Raw genomic sequence first — 24,738 nt, 5'->3', positions numbered from 1 at the left:
ACCATGAACTTGAGGTGGGCTCTTAATGTTTCCCCCAATTACGCCAGACGTCCTAGGTCTAGTCACTTACCCACTTGCTAGGGAATTATTTCACATTTGCTACTCTCTTCAAAACCTCCTCCCACAGCCTCACACTCAGGTGACGACCTTGCTTTTTACGACACTAAGAAAGCTGAAACAACCAGGACGGAACTTCACCTACCAGCTTCTGCACCCACATACTGTGCCTTCTTGCCCGTTGCCATACAAGAACATTCATGCTCCTGGCTAAAGCCAATCCCTTCATTTATGCCCTGCCTGCCTAAAAGAGGACATCACTCCAGAAATTCTCTCCTTTGCTCCATCACTTTCAGTCTCTACCAGATTATTTCAATCAGCACACAAACATACTAACATTGCTCCTCTCTCAAAAACAAAACAAAACACAACGTCTTGGTCCCACTTCTCCTGTCAGGTACTTCTCCATTACTTTGCATCTCTTTGTAACAAAATTTCTCAGAATCTATACCTGCTGCCTTCCACTCCAACCCTCTTCCCTCCTGAGCCTTCATCAATCAGGCTTTCTGCCTCCACCGCTCCATTACCATCGCTCATTTCATACTCACTCCAATGGTAATTCTCAGTCTTTATTGCACTTGACCCATTGGTGGCAACCAAAACAGCTGATCTCCTGCTCCTCCTTGGTGCACTTTCTACACTTGGCTTCCAGGACACATTCTTGGCTATTGATTTTCTTCTTACATCATGATTCCCCTTTGCTGGTGCTTGCTCTTCTCCTCACCCTCTCTATGCTCAGTCCTTGTGAGTCCAGGTCTTCTTGTGTTCTTTATGTGAACTTCCTCTCTTGGCCATCTCATCCAGCCCCGTGGATCTAAAACTGTCTATATGCTGATGGCCCCCCTATTTGGACAGCCCAGATCTCTCTCCTGAACTCCATCCCTGCACATCAGCTGTCCACTCAACATCCCACTGAGGCACTGACAGACACTCTAGATACAACACGTCTACATCTGAACTCCTTGCATTGCTCCTCAAACTTGCACCACCTGCGTCTTCCCCACTCCAATGATGCCAACTCCATCTTTCCAGCTGCCGGAAACTTTTACTGACATGGAGAAAGCATATAATATAACATCAGTGAATAACCTTGGAGTCTTACTTGACTCTCTCCTTTTTCTTAATCCCACATCCAATCCTTATGGGAATCTTTGGGACCCGTTTTCAAAATACAGCCAGAATTTAAACAAATTGTAGTACATTCACACAGTGGACTTCTTCACAGCAATGAGGGGGGGGAAAAAACACCAACTACTATTTACTTGATAACAGGAATGATTCTTAGACATAATTTTGATCTTCAGAAGCCAAACACAAAACAGTTCCTACTACTTGATTCCATCTACAAAAGCTCAAGGGAGGCAAAATCAATCTATGGGCAAAGGTCAGAATAGTGCTTACCTTTGGGAGGGTTATGGATTGGGAAGGGCACACTGGAGCTTTCTGGGGTGAAAATGGTCTAAATATCAATCTGGGTGATGGGGACATGAGTATATATATATAAATTTCTAAGTTATACTAAAGATTTGTGTTCTTTTCTGTGTGAAAGTTTCACTTCAATAAAAAGGAAATAAAAGGTTAAAATTTTTAAACAAATATCCAGAATTAATCACATGTCACCACCCTCTCTGCTATTTTCCTGGTGACCCTCCTCTCTCACCTGGATTATTGTAATAGCTCCTAACCAGTCCCTGCTTCCTCCCCTGCTCCCTACAGCATATTCTTGGATCTGTGATTTTATGTCTTTCGTGAGAGTTGGGAAGTTTTCAGTGATTATTTCTTCTATCATTCTTTCCAGCCCTTTTCTTTTCTCTTTTCCTTCTGGGACACCTGTAATACGTCTAGATACAGCACATTCTCAACATAGCAGCCAGAGTAATCCTTTAAAACCTAAGTTTGATCAAGTCACTTCTCTGTTCTAATCCCTGCAGTGGCTCCCATTTCCCTCCGAATAAAAGCCGAAGTCTTTCCAGTGACCTACAAGGCCCTGGGAGGCCCAGCAGCCCATTATATTTCCGGCTGTATCTCCCCTGTTATCATTCCATCCCAGCCACACAGGCCTCCTCGCTGGTCCCCAGGCATCCTTACTCTCCTGCCCAACCTAACCAGAAGGGTAATGGACTGAGGAATGCCAGCACACCTCTGGGGATTTGCAGTGCCGGAGTAAAGGGAGTCGGGAGACATCTAACCTCATAAGGAATCCGTACAGATGGTGAGATGGAGACTCTTTCCTACGGGGCACTCCTCAGCTTCCACACTTGCCTCTGATCCGATGAACAATGGGAACTGTGCATACCCTTGTAGCGTTATTTGTAATAGTAAGACATTGTAATAATCTAAATATCCAACAATATAAGAAGGGTTTCATAAATGACAGCCAAATATTCATTTATTCAACAAATGCCCTGTGCCGGGCAGGGGGCAGACATGGCTATGAGAGCAGATTTTGACCCAGAAAGGCAGTAAATAGAAAGCTGCCCAGGCAACGAGTGATACAGAAGGAGAAGTAGATCCAGCCTGAGAACCTAACAAAGGAAACGAACCTGCTCCAGGTACAAAGAGGTCAGGGAAGCCTCCCGAAGGAAGGGCTATTCTAGCTGAGACCTAAAAGATGAGTAAGAACATATGATCCAAGATTACAGCATTGTAAAGATCTTTACAAAATAATTTTTATTGATGGGGAAATGCTTATCCTATCATGCTAAATGAATACAATAGGATATAAAATCATATATACAGATGCTCTCAACTCTGCAAAAATAGTCTATCTATCTATATATAGAAATGGAAAAATTTTTTGGAACACCAAAATGTTAACAGTAGTTAGCTGTAGGTGGTAGAATTACTGGTGATTTCATCATCGTCTTTATCTTTTCCTATATTTTTTCTCAAAAATTTCCACAATAAACAGGGACTGCTTTTTGCTTAGAAATAAATACTAAACTTCAGGGTTTGGCTTCCACCCCCACCCCACGCCCATAGACCCCTGGCTGGAAAGGGGTCCTCCAGAAGGCATCTTGGCCGTCCCCCTGCTTCAGGGCAGTGCTGAAATCTGGGAGGGTTGCCCCTCACACACTCTGAGACTCTCTGGAAGCCATTCCAATGCCAGCTGGGGGAAGCTTTCATCTTTGAAATGAGCCTAGACCACCCCACAACTAAAGCCGGCGCCCTCCCCGCTCAGCACACTCCTCAGTGGACCCACCTGAAGGCGATCCCTAGTGCGAACAAATACAGTTTCATCACAAAGCTACTCCCATTTCCCCTCTAAGCCTACCAGTAATTTGCTGACTTAACCTGCCAAGGCTGCATTTTTCTTTTCTGTTCCTTGAGGAACAGGGTGACTGCTAAGAACTCTTCCTGCTCCAGCCTTCTAGATCAAAGGTAGGGGAGCAGGAGTCAGGGGTCAGAGGGAGGATCTCCTGGCTGAGTGTCCTTGAGCAAGCACGCACGCTTCCTGGGCCTCGGTTTCCATTTCTGGGCGTGGAGGGATAGGGGGTTGGGCATCATGCGTCCCACGGCCCCTCTTCTCTCTCAGACATTCTAAGTCTATGACTAATCAATTAATTCATCTTTACACAGAAGATCTGGAGACAGCCTGACTCTCCTGGAAGCAGATGGCACAACTAGAGAGCAATGCTCTAGTACCCAGAAGGCCACAGACCATCACCTGCTGGGGTATGAGTGCAAGAGGCTCTTTAGTTGTCAAGAAAAGCCCAGGCTAACTTAGGCCCAGTTAGGGAAGGATAAATTGATCTCCTAAAAGGGAACACACCCTAATCTACCAGATCGATTTTCCTCCCAAGGCCTCCCTGGGGCTCGGCAGCCCAGCCAGGCAGGCTTCCAGCTCTGGACAGAGGCAGGGCTCCCAGGGGCTCCGCTGCCCACTGGAGTGAAGGTGCCTCAGCTAGGGAGGGAGGCGGAGGCGCCACGTGTGAGCTGAGCAGAGTGCGAGGCCATTGGCGAAAATAAGAGGAGAAAATCACACCATTGACTGACAGCCTTGGGGAAACTCCCCCTGTAAATCTACAATCTCTTGGGGGCCAATTCAAGATGCAGAAGATCTTACTGGTTCAAGGAGTCAGTTAAATAAGCCTGGATTCAAATCCTTGCTCTGCTCCTGACAAACTGTTTATCAGGAGGTACATTACTGAACCCCTCTGAGCCCCAGACCTTTTTAGAGTTATCTATAGAATGGGGATAATAATAACCTTTACCACATAGAGGCTATGAGCAGTGGAAGAGATAAAGCATATGAAACACAGCATGGCGCCCACCACATAATCACTGGGAGCTAAAAGCATAACAAAACAAACCCTCCCAGGACCCCAGCATGGCGCTGCTAAGCGCTATGATGGGAAAGAACCACAGAGAGCTAGAGCTGAAAAACACCTGAGACCTGGAACCCAAACCGTTCATTTAACAGATGAAAAAAGAAAAAGAATCAGAGAGCTTGAATAACTTGTCGAAGTTTGCACTGCAAGTTAGTGATAGAGCAGAGTTCAAACTCAAGTCTGTCCAACTCCCAAACACCCCCACCAGCATTTCTTCCCACCACACCCCATTGGCAGTTCTAGGGTCTCCTTTCCACATTAGGCTTTGGGCAAAGAGCCCTCTGTTGGCATTCCCCCCCTGCAACCTGCCTATTGGAGCAGGCATCAAAGAGCCACAGGGTGCCTTCAGGAAAGTACAGGGTGAGAGTAGGGGGATGACTGCTAGAGAGTCCCTAGAACTAGGAGGTGAGGGGAATAGGGTGTCAATTACCAGACATGTGGAGCTGTTATGCAAATAATATGCAAAATACATGTAAATGATCACAGGTTATTGATGAATCAACAATCTGAGCTTTTTTAAAATTTGTAACTGGATCATACTACATGATGTGACTCCTTTTTCTCTCTTGGCTTTCTGTCAAGTGGAAGGAAATAAAATCTGGGGTCTACTGATCAGCAGCCCTCTGCCCTAACCATGCTCACTTGGTGAGGGGCTCAGCAGACCTGTGTCATTTGGATGCTCAATCCATGCTTAACCAACGCTTAGTCAACAGTACTCCCTGGTGCCTAGGCTGCATCTGCCTTTGATTGACTTGTCTGGCAGAGAGCCTGGTGCCTGGGAACCTTGAGGGGGAGGTATCCTCACAGACCCTGCAGTCCCCTGACTCCAGCTGGTGAGAGGAGAGCAGAGCAGAGCACAGTGGGCTGTTTCTCCTGCAGGGGTTCCGAGCAGTGATAAGCACAGGCCTAGGGGGGCACATCACCTCAGCCCTGCCTCCAGGATCTCTACTTTGGCAGCCAGGCCCCAGCAGCCTTTCCCTAATTCAGGAGAAAGGCTTCTCTCTGTGGGGCAGGCCACTCCCAGGCTCTGCTTGCGTGTGGCTCTGAAAGAGCCAGGTCTGAGCTTGTGGGGGCATCTGTGGGCAGAGCCCTGAGATAGAAGTGGGGAAGATCAAGGCCACAGCAAGAAGGTTAGAGGTTAGATAACTGGAAGGCCTTCCTGAGGCTCAACCATGCGAGCTCTGGAAACTCAGTCATTTCAATTCAATGTTTGCTGAGCGTGGGCTAGGTGCCAGACACCATGCTAGGAATCCCGAAGATTTACAGAAACAAACATGTGGTCACTGCCCTGGTCCCTGCCCTTGGGGCACTGACAATCCACCAGGGGAAACATGGATAGACATAACAGTACTTTGACATCTCCCTGGAAATGTGTTCTGTGTGTGGACTGTATGAGTTGTCTCTACAAGAGTGGGAGGGGATAGAGGCAGGGGAACAAGGCTTGTCTATCCAGGCCTACTTTGAGCCATATATCAGTAATGATAATAAAACCACAAACATAAAAAGGAGGTTTATTGCTTTCTTAAAATGTCAGGCATAACATTAAGTACTTTATCTGTGTGCATTCATTATCTTCTTCCAATAACTCTAGCAAATAGGTACCATTAACTCCCCTTTTATAGATGAGAAATTAAAGCTTAAAGAGGTAAAATAAGACCTTTTCCAAGGTCATGCAGCTAGAAATTCAGAGTAAGGATTTGAACTCAGCCCTATGTCCTTAGTTACCATGCACACCTTATCTCACGCGCACATGCACACACACATGCACACACATACACTGCACCCTGTCCAGAAGACAGCCCTCCAAAATGCCCCAGCTCCTTGAGGCTGGAGCAAGGAGCAAAAGGAGCTGCTCTGTAGGGACGAGCCTGAGGTTCCCGCCAGCACAGCCAGTACGCAGCCCCACAGGGCGCTTTCTGCTGGCCTGTGACCTCTATCACACCAGGATTAGGCCTTTGGCTCGCCTTGGCACCCACCAAGCAGACAGAATTTCTTGAGCAGCCTTTCCGCATGTGCACATCTGTGCGAATTTCCTAATGCGGCAACAATTTGTTATAATGGTCGGGCCAGAGGCCCAGCCCATTCTAATGGGTTGAAACCAGCTTCATCTGCGCAGGGACTAATGGCAGCGGCCGCCCACGGGCAAGTGTGTGAAGGCTCCTCAGGGCTGAGCTTTCGGAGTTTCTGGACAGCCTTCCCTGCCCTTCTCCCCTCCTCAGCAGTCTTCGCCCCACTGTCACTGGGAAACAAGGATGAGGGAGAGGGACCAGCATGGAGGTGCTGGGACACCAGCAATCAAAGCTCTGCTCCCAACCAGATCAGGAGACCCTCTGGTCTTAGTCTCCCCATTACCAGCCCCTGCTCCACCTCCCCTACAGGATCATAGTGACAAGAGTAAAAAACAGTGCATGAAAGGGCTTTCAAAAGTTAAATGTGCACAAAGTAACGAAAGGGGAGAAACATAGGTGCCTAGGCCTGCCTGGGAAGGCACCCAAGGGAGGTCTGAGGCCCTACATCCCAGAACTGGAAGCTACGCTGCCGATGGTAGGTGCCAAAGATGACCAGAGCTCCCCAGGAGAAAGGGAATCGACTGGTGACATGAATTTAAAGAGGGGGCAAGCACGCCTGACAATTGTGTTCCAGTAGGGCCAGTCTCTGGCAGTGGGCCCAGGCACTCGCTGGTACTTAGTGGCCCAGGCACTGCCTGGTGACGACATTATGGCCTGGCAGGCCTGGAGAGGGAGCTCCAACGTGGACTAGACACCTGCACTGAGGACGGACACCATCCAGCTACCAACCCGGTGTGCCTGGAAGCAGCAAAAGCACCTCTGCTGCGATGGGCAAAGGCACACAGTTTTGCAATAGAAAGAGGAACATGAAGAGGAGGCACCAGCTTTCTTCCCTCCTCCTGCCTGTGACAGATATCCCATAAATGGGAGCTGAGCAGAGGTAATCAGACTGCTTGAGGACAGCCTCAGAGGATGGAGTGGCTGGTGAAGAGATACCCAGACAGCAAGAGAGCTAAAGAGTGTCTTCAGGAAGCTGCCTGGTTCTGTTAGAGGGAGCAGCACTCCTGTCCCCAGCATAACTGCTCCCAGCACATCCTTGCCTCCACCCTAGCTCTCTGCTCTGCCCCTTCTGCTTCCTGGGAGACTGGTGGTACTCAAGAGCTTACTCCCACCTAGCGCTCACAGGGACCTGGTCATGGTGGCCCATCCAAACCCACCACCACACACTGCAGGCCCGACAAGCAGCCTTGGATTCCCTGGCGTGTCAAAAGAGCTCAGCAGCTCCAGCCCAGGGGTCCTGGGCAGTGCCAACTTCATGGTCCTCCGGTTGCCCGGTCCCCTCCCAATTCTCCCTCTGCAGCTCAGCCTGGCACTGCAGAGCAGAGGACAGAGAGGCAGTGTGAGGGTTGGGGCACAATTCCCCGGAGATGCCTGGCTTAGGTGTGGTCTTGTGCTCTACCTCTCATCTTCTCTAGATGGCCCCCAAGGGTCCTGGGCAGGCAGGGTGCCCATGGCAGGGAGGGGGTGCATGCAGCAGGTATCCTCTACTGCTGTGGACTCACCGAAGCGGGATCTTGACCCGGAGGTAGCGGTCCACAGCAATCGCCAGCAGAGCCAGGATGGAGCTCTGGGTGAGGATGAGGACAGGGCAGGCAACCATGAGACAGGTATGGAAGTAGGTCTGCGGCCCAATGTTGATGAGGATGGCAAGCGGGATGACCAGGGCACCCACTGCCACGTCAGCCACCGCCAGTGACACGATGAAGCAGAATGTGGCATCCCGCAGTGCCTGGTTCACTTTCACTGCCCAGATCACCAGCACATTCCCAGGAACGGAGACCAGGGCGATGAGCACCTCGATGCCAATGTACGCGGCCTGGAAGGCCGAGATGGAGGGCGGCATGGCGGGCACAGGCTCGGCACATCAGCAGGCACGCGCGGGGGGACACGAGACAGGCACCTGTGGTCATGGAAGCCCGGGGTGGGGAGGCCTGCCTGTAGGGGCAGGAGAGCCCAAGCAGCTCTGGAACTCCTGCTGCCCTTTGGAGACATGCCCCACTTGGCACATCCGGTGCCTGCCCAGACTGGCGGGCGTACCCAGGCCCTTTCTCTGCCTAATCTTTGTCCCCTCCCCTTATCTTCCCCAGAGGTTCCATTCAGCAACTTAAAATAGCAGAGCTCTCTCTTCCACTGCCTTTTTTCATCAGGTGTGAGGCAGCTCTCAGCACTCACACAGCACACAGGGGTCCCCCATGCCTGCCTTTGCCCACCCATGCCCACAAAACAGGATGCAGAGAGCTCACCATCCTGCCTGCCCGCCGGCACGGAATCCCAGCGGCAGTGCCCAAAGTTCCAGGCACCTGGTGCCGCCCAAAGCTCCGGGGCCGCGCTGGGCAGGGCTGAGCTCTGGGCACCGCGCGGCAGCTCATCGTCCTCCAGGCTCCCGCCGCAGCGCTCCCAGCCCGGCCTTTCAAGCAATCACATGGTGCGGCAGAGGCTCAGCCCAGGACGCTTTTAAAGAGGTAGCGCCCCTGATTCGCACCTGGGACGGGAGCAGCAAACGTGGTTTTGGGGGCTGAGCCCATTACAAGGCCAGGGTGTGGACTCCCCACCCCGCAGCGTGCCCGCACACGTGCCTGCGCCCACCCACCTGAGCCACGGCTGGTGCCTGCTCCTAGCAGTCCTCTGACCCACCCCCACCAGCTCTTCCAGGGACTCTTGCCCACCACGTACCCCAACGGGGCATTCCAGTCCCTTTTCAGCCATCTTCCGCACCCCTGGGGAGTCCTAGAGGGAAACTGAGAAACGGACTTACCCAAGATCACCAAAGCTGGCAGTGCTCCTGGCCACCTGAATTGCGCTGCCCAAGTGCCCCCTCACCTCCCCCGACGCCTTCCGCAGCCGCTAGCTCCAGGAATGCCTAGAGAATCCAGGCCGGCCTGGGAGGTACAGAGGGCTGGTGCTGGCTGGCACTTGACTCGGGAGCCGGCGCCTCCGTCGCCCCCGGAGAGGGAGCTGAGTGACAATTGGGCTCCGCAAGGAAGGAGGGGGCGGCGGCGGCACCCGCGGGCCCCTCCCTCCCGACTCTCCTCCCCCACCTTCTCCTCTAAACAAAGGAAGTGATGCCGAGTGAGAAAGGAAAAATTTGAGCTTTTGGAAAGGTCTGATGTGTGAATCCAGCCCTGGGACTGGACAGAGGGGTAGCCACCGGGTCTCCGCTCCCTCCCTTCTCTGCGCGGTTGCCGGGGGAGCCCGAGTCTGGCCCGAGGTGCTGGCTCCACCCCTCTCAGCGCAGCCTCTCACCCGCTGGGCTCCCGAACGTGCCCCTCTCAGGCACACACACACACACACCCTCCAAAAAATGTCCTTTGGAAACCCTGACACCCGTCCCGGGCTCTCCTCCACCCCTCAGTCAAAATACCCTGCTCTCCATTGAAATCAGCCTCTGCCCAGTCTCTGGAATCACATCCTTAGAGAGAACTCCATCCTGATTCCTTACAGTCCTTTCCATTCATCTTTCAGAACTGTCTTTTAGTCTGTTCGCAATTTCCATTTAACAGATGAGGACACTGAGGCTCAGGAGATTGACTTAGTATCCCAAGATCATCTCTATTAGTGTCACTTCCTCATGTCCCTTTCTTTCCATTCAAAGCATAGTCCCTAAGCCGTAAAGATCTAACCCAATCCCCTCCTGGCATAGGTGAAGAAGCAGACTCTGGGAAGGAAGGGACTTCTGCAAATCACACAGAAAATCACAGGGGAACTAGTGTAGAGCCCCAGGCTTCTGACCCGTCCCCCTCCCCGACCCGCTCCCCCAGTGCTCCCCACACTGCATCTCATCCCACTCTTGGCTGCCTCCAGCTGCACTTCTTGTTGTAGTGACTCACTACGCTGCTTAGACCACCCTGGGGGCTGACCTACACTCAGAGCAGGTGCCTTGCAGGGCTCTAGACCCAAGAAATCTTGTTCAGGAGTATTGGGAAAGGGCCCTTGAAGGGCAAAGAAAACCCAGCTGGGACCCCCTAGCCTCTGCCCCCTTGCTGGATCTGAAGATGCCAAAAGGGGGGGTTCTTCCCAGAGGAAGGTGAGCAGACTGCTTCTGCTCAGAGGTCTGCAGGAAATCTCAGGAGGGACCAGGGCAGGATCGGGGCCCAGTGGCTGTTGGAGGAAGGGGTGGATAACTGCTGGGGGTCTGTCAGAAGGAAGGAGGCCAATGTGAGGAAAGATAACTTCCATTTCTGCCTTCAGGGGGAGCAAGGAATCTGTACTTCAAACAGCAAAACTGCAACGCTTATCTAGAGCCTAGTTCGATAAACTTGGACTTACAAACTCTCCTTTCCCCCTCCTTTCCATTTCTCTGCAGACTTCCTGCACAATTACAAGCAGCACCCCAACATTCTGCCCTCTCCCCAGCCCTGTGAACACGAAGGTCTTTGTGCCCATCCCCCTGCCTCTCACCTCTTTCCTTAGCTCAAGTTCTTTTTGGCTCAAGCCTTCCTATCCCCAGTCCTCTCACAGGTCTTCCTAATTTTTGCTCAGTCCCCAGCATCTCAGAATCACCCAGCTGTCAGAAGAGTGCAAAGACCCAGGCAGGCTCAGCTTGGGCTGTTGACACACAATATATAAATTTGCATAATACCTGTAGGTAATTTGTTCCTCAGTTCTGGGCAAAATTAGCTAAAACCCTCTCTTCTCCGTACCCTTCTCCACCACTGCCCATTCCCAGGGCCAGGCCTCATCAAAACAGAACAGCCTGTTTGAGAACAGAGCTGGCCAGGACAGGGTCCGTCCCAGGGAGTGCTCTAGCCAGGAGGGATCCTTGCTGTACACATGCTCTGGGGCAGCAGGGCCATTTGGTGCCATGAAAAGAGCACCTGACTGAGAGCCATTACAGCTGGAAGCTGGGCTCTAGGCTCTTCTCTGCCACTCTCCACATGGCTTCAGAAAAGTCACTTTTTCTCTCTTGGCCTCAGTCTGCTCATCAGTAAATTTAGACAAATTGATGTCTGTAGCTCTTTCTTGCTCTGACAGCCACTAAGTCTATTCCAAGATGGGACAGACCAGGCTCAGAGGACACCATGGGGACTGGACGTTTCCACCTAGAAATCTGCCAAGTCCACTGCTTCCCAGGCCAGAGACAGATCCCCAGGCTGAGAGGGGCGGGGGACTTGCTGTAGGAGAAATTGAGGCAGAGCAGAGTCAGAGGTCTGCAGTGGGGACAGGACAATGTGCGTGGCATAGGTAAAGAAGATGGAACCATGGCATCCAGAAGTTACACTGAGCCAGACTCTTGGGCTTTGCTGTCATGTCCAGGACCTCTGGCCACGTGAGCAGACACAGGACCCTCCATGCTTTACCCTGCCTCCTAACAGTTGGCCTTGTTTTCTTCATCCATAAAATCAGTACAGGAATGCCACCTCAAAGGACAATTGTGAGGATTTAATGAGCTGGCCTATGGAGATTACCTTGCACAGAAGATTTTATCACAAAACCAAACAGGCAGCCCTGGGCAGGTGAGGTAGTGGGGATAGAAAGGGTTGGGGAGTGCACAATTATAGAACCTGCTCTGTCCAGCCAGGGATACTAGAACTGGCACCAAATCCCACAAGGACCAGGTTCAGGTGCCTTTAAATGTACCTAGTGAAAAGCTTTTATTTTGTATGTGACCTTGGGAGCAAGTTAATGTCACAGTAAGTAAAAAGATCCCCAGGGCCTATCCTCACCCTTATTCCCAGTTTACCTTTTGGTCCTACTTCTTTCTTCCCAAAGCCCGTGACCTGGGTTTCTCCACAGGCCCCTCACCACACCCCTGCACTTTCTCCGGGGCTCATCCTGGTCAGCAAGGGCAAATTGGGAGGAGGATGGGGTGAAGGTCCACGCTGCTGAGCAGCCCTGCACTTTCTCCTTTCCAGGAGTGCTCCAAGGGGGACTCACTGTCCCAGGTCAAGAAAGGCCAGCCCAAGGAGGCTGAACCCACCCCTGCCCATCCCTTAGGATGCCAGCAAGGAGGGGGCTGGCTGTCAAAGCTTGGCTCAGCTCCCAGGGGGTTGATGAGGTCTTAGGATTCACCTCTGTCCCTTTCCAGCAGGCAGGAGATTATTTGGTCCCTGACTGGTTATTTAGCATTGTTCTGAGCAGTATGTGTGTATAAGGAGGAAGAGAGTTGGGCAAGCGCAGGCAGGTTCAGAATAAAAGATTACTGGATGGTAGGGAAGCCTATAGTCCTTCCCCCAGGATGCCCCCCTCTAAGCCACTTCACCGCTGCAGTGACTTCTTTGAAATGCCCTCCTAGCTCTCCTTCTCTTTCCCCCTTCCCTCCTCAGATCTGGAATCCAGGTCACTCTTTCCTCTTCCTCCTTCTGTCTCCCTTCTCCCATGTCAGAGACTCCAGCAGGGAAAACGCTAGGTCAAAAAGAACCAGAACTTCAAACTTGGGTTGAATATTCCCACATGTGTTTGTGAGGGCATGGAGGGGTCTGGGACAAGTCGAGGTCACTCAGTCTATCTCCCTCCAGACAGCACTGAACGGTTCCTAAATCCTGAAGCCAGGGTGTCACTATCATTTCTTAGCCTCATCATGCATGCATAAGTTGTTCATTAAATTTAACATTTATTGAGCCTCTTTTGTGTACCAGACACAAGCTAAGTACCAGGGATATAAAGATTAAAAAGCCACAGTCTCCCTGGCATCTCCAGAAAAATCTCACAATCAAATGGGGAACAGGAGGCGTGCATGACCCCAATACCCAGCCCCGTTTGCGAGGAGCAGGATGCTCATTCTCCTTCTAAACCTGGTCTTTCCTACCTCCATTCACAGATGCTTCCTTTTGCTCACTTTCAGCAGCAATGGAGAAGAGCTAATGCTGGTGCTGGATAGCTGGTTGGCAGCCTTCTAGCCTGTGGTTTTGACGCTGTGCACTGAGGACTCCATCGGGTCAAGCAGAATAGACTCGGGGCCTCTGAGGCTGGGAAGGAAGGTCAAGTCACAGGAGCTCAGGGACCAGACCCTGCTTTAGCCAGATCAGCTAATTCTGTTTTGAATCCACATGTGTGTTCCTGGCATAAGATTCTATTAGCTCCATGGCTTTGAAAAGTTTGACAATCCGAGCTCCAATCCACACCTTCCACATTACAGATGAGGAAACGGAGGCCCAGGGAGAGAATGAACTTGTCCAAACCTTCCAGTACAGCCTGGGAGAGCCTGGGGCCGGCCCAGGAGGTGAACAGTGTCCTGAACCCTGGCCCTACTATCACCTGGGGAACCCCTTGAGCACCCAGCCTGTACACTTAGTGACATGACCAGTTCTTGGCTTTTCACAACCTCCCCATCTCACAGGGGAGGGAGGCAGTGGCAGGTAGATACAAATTTATACAAGAATGGCCCCCCACAGGTGCCCAGCAGTTTAGTGCTTATAAAGAAGTTCCCACATATGACACTCCATTTACTGCTCACCACACACATGTGAGGTAGCAAAGCAGATGTTCTTAGTCCCTAATCACACACGAGGAAACTGAGGCTGAGGAGGTTAAAGGGAAGCTAATGGCAGAAGTGATTCTGGGACGTGGGTCAGCTGAGGCCTGAGCCGTGTGTGATGTGTATTACTCACTGCGGCCTGTGTGAGGATCTGGGGTGACAGGAATCGCCCGGGCAGACTGGTCTGAATGGGGTTCCTAGAGGAGGAGATGCGCAAGGAGCCTCATTCATTCATTTGTTTATTCAGCTGCCATTTATTTAGGGCCAACAACGACGATGGCACTGTTCCAAGGTATCTGCCAAGGGCTCAATGCCTAGGGACTGAGGGGCAGGGCTGGTGTCAAGCCCTGCTCAGAATTAGCTAGAGTTCAAGATGCTGGGTGTCAGGAGCGCACATTCCACTGACATGGGCTGGGAAGGTTTATCAGAGAAAGCAACATGGCCTGGGCCTTGGAGGAGGAAGGGGATGCTGTGATTTGTGGAGAAGCGTTGGTGGCACGGGGATGGAGCCCAAATGCAGACAGAAAAAGCAAACAGCCTGAGCAGAGGAGAAGGAAATTGCCCGGCATATGCAGGCAAGACCAGGGGCTTAGCTGGGCATTGCCTCAGGCTCGCAGCAGGGTGCCAGCAGGGACCTATTGCTGGAAGCTTCCCAGGAGAGGGTGAGCACAGTGCAGTGGGCAGCACATCCGGTCAAAGCCAGAAGGTCTCTGCCCCGGCCCTGGCCTCACCCTTTAAAGCTCGGTGACCTGGGCAACTCATCACATCTCTTTGAGCCTCAATTCTCTTAGCCGTAAAAGAGAAATGATAACATTACCCATTTTATGTATTTGAAGCTGCTTCTTTTCAGGTTATAAAATTGGAATATCATGGTCTATTCTGTTGGTAATGGAAACCTCTGAGGATTTTTGCGCAGGGTCCTAGAAGGATCTGAGAGAGGTATTAGGAAGATCACTCGGTAACACGGTACAGAGAGAACTGACAGGGAAGGGTGAGAGCAGGGGGACCTGTCAGAGGCTACAGCAGTCTTGGTCAACCATGATGAAAAGCTAAGTGTACAAGAAAGTGGAGGCAACAGAGAAGTAGATGGACGAGAGAAGTTGCACAGGAGGACTCCCACGCTCAGAAAGTAGGCAGGCAGAGCAGTCAGAGGAGAAAGAGGAGGTAAGGGATGATTCTCAGATTTCAAGCTTGGGTTTCTGGGGACATTCTGGTGACTGAAGGGAAATAGGAAGAAGGAGAACTGGTCAAGGGCATGAGGAAGGATGAGGTGTCCACTCCTGGACAGGCTGGGGGTGATGCCCATGGAACGCCTAGGCAGAGGTGTCCACTAGGCTTCTGGAAATGCCAAAGGAGCAATCCGAGCTCAAGCTGAGTCCCTTGAATCAAGGGGGCAGTTAGAGGTCCTGGGAAGGATGAGATCACCCAGGGAGAGGGTCAGGAGAGAAAAAGCTGGAAAGAAACTGGACTGTGCCCACAGTAGCCAGAAAGGAGAAGCAGAAAGCACCAGGGGTGCAGAGAAAAAGCAGCCAGAGGGCAGGCTCAGGCTAACAGGTTTCAAGAAGAAGCCGTGCTGAGTGGTTCAGGGCTAGAGAACAGGCAGGAAAGATCTGAGCCGGGAGAGGTGGGATCTCGTGACAAGAAGGGAGTGGAGACCTCAAAGGACGCTCGGGGAGGGTGGGCATAGAAACGCCATCTCAAGGGTTAGCGCTGAAGCACATGGGGAAAGGTGGAGGCCGTGGGTGCAGACAAGACTTTAAAAGAATGTACAGGGGTAAAAATAAAAGGTAGATGGTTAGCTGCAGGAGAGTGGGGTCAAAAAGAGGTTAGTATTAGGCAGGAAGATCTGAGCATGCTCGCGGCTGAGGAAGGGAAGCAGTGGGGAGGAGGAGGTGAGTGGGAGGGAAGAGAAGCTGAGAACAGACCCCACTTGCCAAGGACCTGGCAAGTAAATGACAGCTGGCTGGGGACAGAGATCTGGAAGCTCACAGATCTGGAAGTATCTCACTTTCCACAACCTCAAGCCCCTGTCCCCTCCTCCTTGCCCCTCACTGAGTACTGAGGAAAATACCAAGCCTTCGACCTTAACCCCCATCTCCCCTGAAATCTGCCACCCCCCAACACTGCCCTCTTCCAAGGCCAGCAGTTTGTCCTGCCACATTGCACACCAATTACAGAATCGGTCTTCTCCCGGCCCCAGCTCTTCTTTGTCTGTCAGCCCACGGTCCAAGCCCCTCCTTGACTTCAGCCCATGGGGTGCCAACCAGGGATTTCTTGGCTTCTCTGGCCAATAAGGTGCCTGTGGACAACCCACCTGCCACCCTGCCACCGCCTGGAAGACCTGGACGTGGCTCCACTGTGTAACGGGCACAGTAGAGCTCACGTTTCTCTGAATTGCCCGCACCATCCCCACCAGCATGGACCAGTAAGCACCTCCTTGGGTCTCCTCACACACCACCTCCAAGGGTGTGAGGGCAAGTTGTTCTCTGCTTCCCCTCCCCCCACTGGACAGTAGGGACAATCGAGGCAGCGGCAATTATGTGACTTCTGTTGGAGGTTAGCCAGCCTGGCTTCAGACTCCCTGATGCCACCCTTATTCTTCCCCCACCCCTTGGGGAGTGCCCTTGTTCCTCAAGAAAAAGAAATTATGCCCACTCCTTCACTATGCTCAGAGAGGGAGAAAACAACCATCAACTGGGGAAAAGAGGGGAGGGAGGAAAAAAGTAGGGATCCCAGATTAAATTCACGATGCACTGTTAAATTTTTTTTCTTTCATGTTTTTTTAAAATCAGCTTTATCAAGATAAGATTTGCATACCATAAAATTCACCCATTTATGGTTTTTAGTATGTTTACATCGTGCAACCATCACAATAATTTAATTTGAGAACATTTTAATGAACCCAAAATGAAATCTTATGCTCATTGGCAGTTATTCTCTAATGCACCCACCTTTCCCCACAGCCCTAATAGATTAAGCAACCCTAATCTCTTTTCTGTCTCTGCGGATTGGCCTATTCTGGATATTTCTTATAATGACTGACGCAATGTGGCCTTTTATGTCTGGCTTCTTTCACTTAACATAAAGTTTTCAAGGTTCATCCAGGTCATATGGCATAGCTTGTATCAGGGTTTCATTCCTTTTTTTTTTCGTTTTTTGGTTGCATAGGCAGGCACTGGGATCAAACCCGGGTCTCTGGCATGGCAGGCAAGAACCCTGCCACTTAGCCACTATCGCCGCCCTGCTTCGGTCCTTTTAAAGGCTGTACAATACTTCATTGTAAGGATGTATCACATTTTGTTTATCCTGAACATTTGGATTGTTTCCACTTTTCGGCTATTATAAGTAATAGCCTAAACAACGCTGCTGTTAACATTGGTATACAGGTTTTTGTGTGGACATGTGTTTTCATTTTTCTTAGATACATACAAACAAAGGGAAGGTAGAACCGTGTGCTCAGCCCTTTCTCACATTTATGTCACATATCACCATGTTGTTTAGCTGGGAAGTTATTATGATCCCCTTTAACAGATTAAAACACTGAGGCTTCAGCACAACCTTGTGAATGTGAATAATCTCACTGAATGGTAAAGCTGAGGGTGGTTGAGATAGGAAAGTTTATGTTGTATATGTTTCCACAATTAAAAAAATAAAAGAGCAACTAAAAAGATAATGGCAGCTAAATGCAATACATAACCCTGGACTGGATCTAATAATGGAGGCGAAAAGGCCCAAAAGGACATTATTGGGGTATATTAAAAAAATGGGAATATGGACTGTAAGCTTTACATTAGTGTTACAAGTTTTTAAACTTGATAACTATAGTTAAGATAGTTAAATATGTGAATGTCCTTGCCTTAGGAGATGAATATGGAAGTATACGTGTTCAAGGACCATGATGTATACAACTGGCTCTCAAATGTTTAGAAGACATGGATAGATAGACAGATAGATATATAGATAGATCGATGATAGATAGACAGACAGACAGACAGGCAGATAGATAGATGATAGATAGACAGACAGACAGATAGATAGATGATAGATAGATAGATAGATGATAGGCAGAGAGACAGCTATAGAACGATACAACAAACATGGCAAATGTTAAAATAGGTGGATAAATCAGAACGGGAGGTATGTTGGAGTTCTTTGTATTATTTTTGCAACTGTCCTATAAGTTTGAAATTATTTCAAGATAGAAAGTTTAAGAACCAAACAACAGCAAAAACACAACAATGACAACAACAATTGTAAACAACACTGAGGCTCCGAGGGATGCTCCAAACTGTCAGTGCTAGAATTACGATGCGCTCTCAGGCCTCCTGATTCCCAGCCCGGGTCTCTTTCCAGGGCACTACGGTGCCCCTCCCCAAGAGCATGCAGTGCACCCCAGGGAGCAAAACACTTAGACTTTGAAAAGCAGCACAGTCAGCATGTGAACAATGACCTCGTCACTCTGAACCCCTAAGTAGGTGCTTTGTGGATCATGACCCGGGACGAGGGCTTAGATGGAAGCCAGAAGGGTTCTGGGAAGAAGTGAGGTTCCCATCTACCTAGTAGAAAGCTAACTGGGTGCAACGAGCTATCTCCTCCTGCTAAAGCCCTGCCCAGCAGGGATGGAAGCCAGGGCGGGGACATTAGGCATTCAATCCATCACCCCAAGGAATCTGAACTGGTCAACATTTCTGGGAAAAGAAGAGAGAAAGGACCTTTGGAAAACACAGACGTGACCACGGACTCTGGCTTTAGCCTACTCTTCCTTGCCAGTCTTATTTCTGGCCCTAATTCCCTGATCTTCAGCAGAACTCTAAATGCTAGTCTGGCATTATTCCATTCAGATATGTCTTGCCCCCACCCTGTACTCAAGGCACTGTCACCAGAGGACATGGGCGTGAGAGAGGAATTTGCACTAAGTGCATTTTTCTGAGATCAGGGTGGAGACGGGTCTGTGGCCTTAGTTGGGTCCACTTTCCTCTGGCCTAGGCTCCCTGTCCCCTCTATAGGGCCACTCCAAAAACCCAGACCAGGGAGGAAAGCAAGAGTTTGCGAGAGGTGTCCACCCCTGTACCCTAAAGTCACTCGCTCTATCGAGACAGGGGGCTGGCAGGTCAGGCAGGATGGGAGACACAAAGAAACCTTCCACTGTCACTGGGCTTTTCTCTTTCAACCACTATCCCTGATTCAAGAACTGGACAGACTTCATCCAGGGCTTAAAAGAGCTCCAGGTGCACAGCCTAGCTCAAAAATCATGTATTGGACGCCGAGCGTTCAGAATTATAGCATAAGGAACAACAAGAGAAATCTAACAATGCTTTCTTTTTTCAGAACTTATTTAACCCTCGCAGCATCGCTGGTGAAGTAAGTGTAACCATTTTCCCATTTCACAGAGAAGGACACTGAGTCTCAGGGAGGTGTGAGGATGGGCTGAGCGGAGGAAGTCTGCAGCCGCCCTGGCCGCGGCCGTTGCCTGAGGCTCGGGGTCCCCCTACCGGCCGGCCCGAAGCCTGGGCGTGCGGCGGGGAGCCGGGAGGGGCCGGACGCCCTCCCGCAGCGCCGGTTCCCTCCGGCAGCGCTCTCGGTTCAGGATGCCCCGAGGCAGGAAGGAGGACACCAGGCTGGGCTCAGGATTTGAGCGACCAGCGGGAGGGCACTGCCCGACGCTTCGTGACATGGTCCGTCCCTGCATAACGGGCCAGAAGAGAGGGAGGGGCGCCTGGGCTCCCGCGGCCCTCCGGGGGCTCTCCCCGAACGAACGCGGCAGGAGAGCCCGAAGGCCGAGGGGCGGCGCGGGGGGAGGCCCAGCGGAACTGCCCACCCGGGAGAACAGCGGAGCTCGGGCTAGGACCCTGGCTTGCCGGTGTCCGTCCAGCCCTACGTACCTTGTTCCCACAGCACTGCCGTGTCCCTTGCTTGCAGCCCAAGTCTCCAAAACCGGCCGAAAGGGGTGGGTCTCTCCCATTTGGAGAAATCTCCAGAGGAAAGAAGTTTCCAGCTGCCTTTACTTTCACCTCATCTCAACTGGCTGCTCTCAATCCTGACCGTGAGAAAGACTAATGAGACCCATCCATCCCTTGTTACTTCTGGAAATGTCCGACTGCTGGCTCTCGGCTCTGCAGAGAACTCTGTTAATTCAGTCCTCCTCAAAGGCTATGAGTTTGATCTCTAGAGAGACAAATTTGGCATCACATCCCAGATCTGTCCTCTCTTAGTGTTTGACCTTGGGCACATAACTTTACCAAGAAACCTCAGTTTTCTCATCTGTAAAATGGAAGTTACAGTACTTTCCTAATAGGTGGTCAGGAGGATTCAATGACAATAGCACTGTGCCCTGCATATAATGTCTGGTATATTAATAGTTACTACTATTTTCATAATGCTTTTACTTTTGCTACGTTTTCACTTGACAAAAAAGCACTAGGCAGGGGTTATTGTAGACAGGTAGGAATTCTAGACAGAAAAGCATGGAGTGTCCCTGTCACATACTTGAGACTTCCCCAATCTGGTCACTTCCTTGTGTTCCTATCCCCTGTCTTCAGGGGGAGGGATGGCAGCTGCTTCCCTCCCCTGCCGGTGCCCTGACCCAGGCAAAGGACTGGCACAGCTGCTGAAATGGCCCGAATGCCTTGGGTTTAGGGCTAGGTAGAGGACAGCTGGAGAAGGGGGAGGGGAGTGATAGGGCAGAAAAGGGACACCCTTCACTCTCATTATACCCACTTACCCCACAGCCTTCCTGAGCCCTTAGGTCAACCTGAGACCTTTTACCTCCCTCCTGCCCCAGCTTGGGAGGTTGGAGAGAGGAGTTCCCCTTCTTTCCCTCCCCTGTCCTCTGCCCTCTCATGCCTCCACCCCCATGGCTGGACACCTCCTCCCACCCCACCCCCGCGGTGCCCCCCGCGCTCTCTCCCGCCCACGTGCTGCCCAGCTGTCACTGCCTCTGAGTTGGGCACTCGGCCCACCCGCACCCCTTGTGAATCGCCAGCATTCACACTCTGGCCCCGGAGCCTCCACCTGTTCCCCTCGGTCTGAGCAGCAGAGCTGTGTGGGCCCATCTGTTGTCCTCCATCCAGGACTCCCTGCAAGAAACCAAACTTCAAAACCCCCAACTTCCACCTGCTGGGAGGGGGGTGGGGAGGACAGGCTGGGAGGCAGGGCCTGCAATGTGGGCCCTGCTCTTCCCTGTTCCAGGCCCACCAGCAACTGTCTCCAACAGCCCACATTCCAGTACGCAGGAAACAAAAAGCTCACTCTGCATTTGCATGTTTATTAGCATTCTCTTATTACATTTCAACTTGTTCATTCCTAGCCCCTAAATCAGGGGCCAGTTAGTGTACAATGGTCTCCAAAAAAAAGACCCAGCAGTGGCAAAGTTTTTAAATTAATTCCTGAATTGGATAAATAATATATTAATACACTTTTCTTGGTGAAAAATGAAACCATTATATGTCACACTAAGACAAAATGTTCATAATAGGGGAAACTGTACGTGTAATGGGAGGGTTGGGTAATGTAGGAACCCTGTACTTTCTACATGATTTTTCTGTAAATGTACAACTGCCCTAAAAAAAAAAAAAAAACGAAAAAAAGATGCACTCTCTATCTTTGAGGGCTGAGTGGTGGAGAAGGACACAGAAGAGGAAGGAGAGCAAGGAATTCTCCAGGGGGGATCATTGCTGAGTTCAGGTGCAAGTTCCCTTTGATCAGTCCCTTAAATCCACTCCTCCTCCGAAACACAGGGGTGACCCTTGTTACCAGTTTGGTATGTGTCTTGCCAGGCATTTTTCTACATATGTTTTATAAATTGTTCTAGTTTGCCAGCTGCCGGAATGGTACATACCAGAAACGGGGAATTTATTAAGATGTAAGTTTACAGTTCTAAGGCGGTGAAAATGTCCCAATTAAGCAAGTCCATAAAAATGTCCAAATTAAGGCACCAACAAGAGATTACCTTCACTCAACAAAGGCCGATGAAGTTCAAGGTTTCTCTCTCAACTGGAAAGGCACGTGGCAAACATGACAACATCTGCTAGCTTCCTCTCCAGGCTTCATGTTTCATGAAGCTCCCCTGGGGGCGTTTTCCTTCTTCACCTCCAAAGGTCTCTGGCAGCATGGGCCCTGGGTGGTTCTCATCGTTCTGAAGCTTTTCCCCAAATGCTTCCTCTTTTAAAGGATTCCAGTAAACCATCAAGGCAGACCTGGAATGGGTGGAGTCACATCTCCCTCTAATCAAAGGTTAAAATACCCACAATTGGGTGTGTCATTTCTCCTTAGAATGATCTAATCAAGTTTCTAACCTATAGTGCTGAATAGGGATTAAAAAAAAAAGATGGATCAGGGTTGAAACATGGCTTTTCTAGGGTATATAATTTTTTCAAACCAGTGTGTGTGTGTGCATGCGCGTGCACGCGTGTGTATATGTGTATGCCACAGATCTGTATACATAGATCACATATTGTATATATATATATATTTTTATATGTATATAAGAATCACAGAAAATAAGCACTGTTGTTTGGGTTTTGTTACTTTTTTACATAAATAGTAAACTATAAACCGAGCTAACTGAATACATATAGATCAACAACAATCTCTGTAAGGGCTACCCAATACTGCTAGCATGGACACATCATGGCTTATTTAATCAGTTCCCTATTGATGGACATTTAAATTGTTTCTCTTTTTCTCCCACTGCTAACAGTGTGTCCCCGTCTCAGTCTTCCCCAAACTGGTCACCTCCTGCATTCCTACCCCCTGTGAAGGAAAAGCTGTATCATTTACAGTTTTGAGTGTATAAAAATAGCACACATGTCCTGAAGAACATTTTATTGCAAATTTCATGTATTTATTTTTTTCAAACTTTGTGTTCCACTAAGATGATTTCTGTATCCACTTAGGGATAAATTACTGCAGCCAAGGAGGTAGAAGGAGAAACGAAGGAGAGGGACACGAGGAGGAAGGGAAAGAAAAGTGAGCAAGAAGGAGCCAGAGGGCCGCAGTGGCTCAGCAGGCAGGAATGCTTGCCTGTGATGCCAGAAGACCTGGGTTCAATTCCCGGTGCTGCCCATGTAAAATAAAATAAAAAATAAAAAAAAGAAGGAGCTGGAAAGAGAATATAAAAGAAAAATGCTTCTTACAGCATTCCCTGCAATAGGGAAACACTGGAAATGGTAAAAGAAACAGAAAGGAAACAGTTAAGTAAAATTTGACCTATCCATTCAATGGAATATTATGCAGCTATTAAAATGATAATTATGAAGACTGTGTAGCAACATGGAAAATGCTTCTGATATTAAGTTAAAAAGTAGACTACAAAATTAAAACTACATTATGATTACAACTCTGCAAAATGATATGCGCATATAAAGATGGGAAAGGAACAATGTGATTTGTTGTAGTGGCAGAACTGCAGGCACAGTATTATTGTTTACTTCCATTAACGCTGCTATAATAATGTTTGGGGCAATATGCGATTATGTCAAAGTTAATAGCCATGGGAAGAAAGGAGAGCAAATGAAAGAAAAAGAGGAAAAGGCAGGAAGGAGAGTAAGTAGGGCATAGGGGAAGAAATGAAGAGGAGTGGGGAGACTCGAGATGGGAAGAGGGAGGCACGAGTGAGAGCTGCGGGTCGGGCCCAGCTTTAGCAGTGCCAGCTCTGGCTCTCCTTTGCAAGCCCTTTACACTGAAGACACAATCTTCACTGTACTCAGAGGATGATTTTTTTCTATAAACCTCCATCTCTCTTCCCTCTAGTATTTTTTAAACCTACCAAGGACCTAGGGATAAAAAGTTCAGAACTATATTCTTAAGGGGCTCAGAATCTAAGTGTTGGGGGGAGATGGGTGATACACGAGCAAACAATTACAGCCAATCAACAAACACTCAGATAGAGGCCTCGTACTCTGGAGTTGGAAGTCAGAGCATCCCAGAAGGCTCCGGAGAGCAGGGGACGCTTGAACTGGATCTCCAAGGATGGGCAGGAGACTGTCGGGCAGAGAAAGAGACGTAACGTCCCAGGAAGAGCAAATGCAAAGATACAGGGGCCTACACATCCACACGCAACCATTCAGGGTGGCTGGACACAGTTCGGGAGGAACACAGGAGAGGGATGAGGCCTTGAATTTATGCCAAGGGCGATGGGAAGCGTGGCAGGTTTAAGCACAGCAGTGCTACCCTCTGATTTGTCCTTGAGAGAAACGACTCTGACTCTTGAGGCAATGAGGGAAAGGGGGTGGGGCTGGGGACTGGGGCAAGGCAGAGGGAAAGAACATCTGTTGGGAAGTAAGTGTAAAAGTTCCTAAGAGAAAGAGCAGGACCCTAAACTAGGGGCGTGAACAGGGTGGGGGTAGGTGGATTAGTCCAAGAAATTCTCATGCAATAATGATAGAATATTGGTCATTCATTTGTTCAGCAGTTGGTTTTTGAGGGCTGGCTATGGTGTTAGGTATTCAGAGATAAAGGCCAGGCTGTGCCCCTTAAGAAGGTAAGATGGACAGGGAGACAGATGATTATAGATCAGTGTGACAAGTGCTACAAGAGAGACAGGCCAGTGAGGAAGAGGCCATGAAAGCCCTTGTAATGGATGACATGTGGGCAGGGAGGGAGAAGAGTTCTAGGATGACATCTAGTTTTCTGTCTCAGATGCTGAGTGGATCCTGGAGGCATCAAAAGAGACAGGGAATACAGGGTAAGGGCATGTTTGGAGACAGTTAATAATTCTGAGTTGGTCCTCTTTTCCTTTGTCCCCATCCCATTCAAAAAAGGCAGATATGGCTTAAGGAGCCCATAACCTTCCCAATTGGATGAATTAATATTTGAAATGTCCCTAGAAGAGTGCCTGGCATATATTAAGTGCTCTATAAGTATTAAC

At 49.9% G+C, this 24,738-nt stretch overlaps 1 protein-coding gene across 1 annotated transcript in view; it reads right to left on the bottom strand.

Moving 5' to 3' along the window:
* Window positions 1-9,451, bottom strand: part of ADORA1 (adenosine A1 receptor) — a 39,865-nt gene extending 30,414 nt beyond the window's left edge. Inside the window, exons 1-3 of the mRNA XM_077157455.1 lie at window positions 9,213-9,451; window positions 8,701-8,939; window positions 7,960-8,357 (exon numbers count right to left, since the gene is read on the bottom strand). Of these exons, the coding sequence (XP_077013570.1) occupies window positions 7,960-8,300 (341 nt within the window). The 5' untranslated portion in view covers window positions 8,301-8,357; window positions 8,701-8,939; window positions 9,213-9,451. The remainder of the gene's footprint in view (window positions 1-7,959; window positions 8,358-8,700; window positions 8,940-9,212) is intronic.
* Window positions 9,452-24,738: the final 15,287 nt, after the last annotated feature.

Source organism: Tamandua tetradactyla, chromosome 4 (genome assembly GCF_023851605.1).
Source record: "Tamandua tetradactyla isolate mTamTet1 chromosome 4, mTamTet1.pri, whole genome shotgun sequence".
NCBI lineage: Eukaryota > Metazoa > Chordata > Mammalia > Pilosa > Myrmecophagidae > Tamandua > Tamandua tetradactyla.
This window is presented reverse-complemented; position numbering and strand designations above follow the sequence as displayed.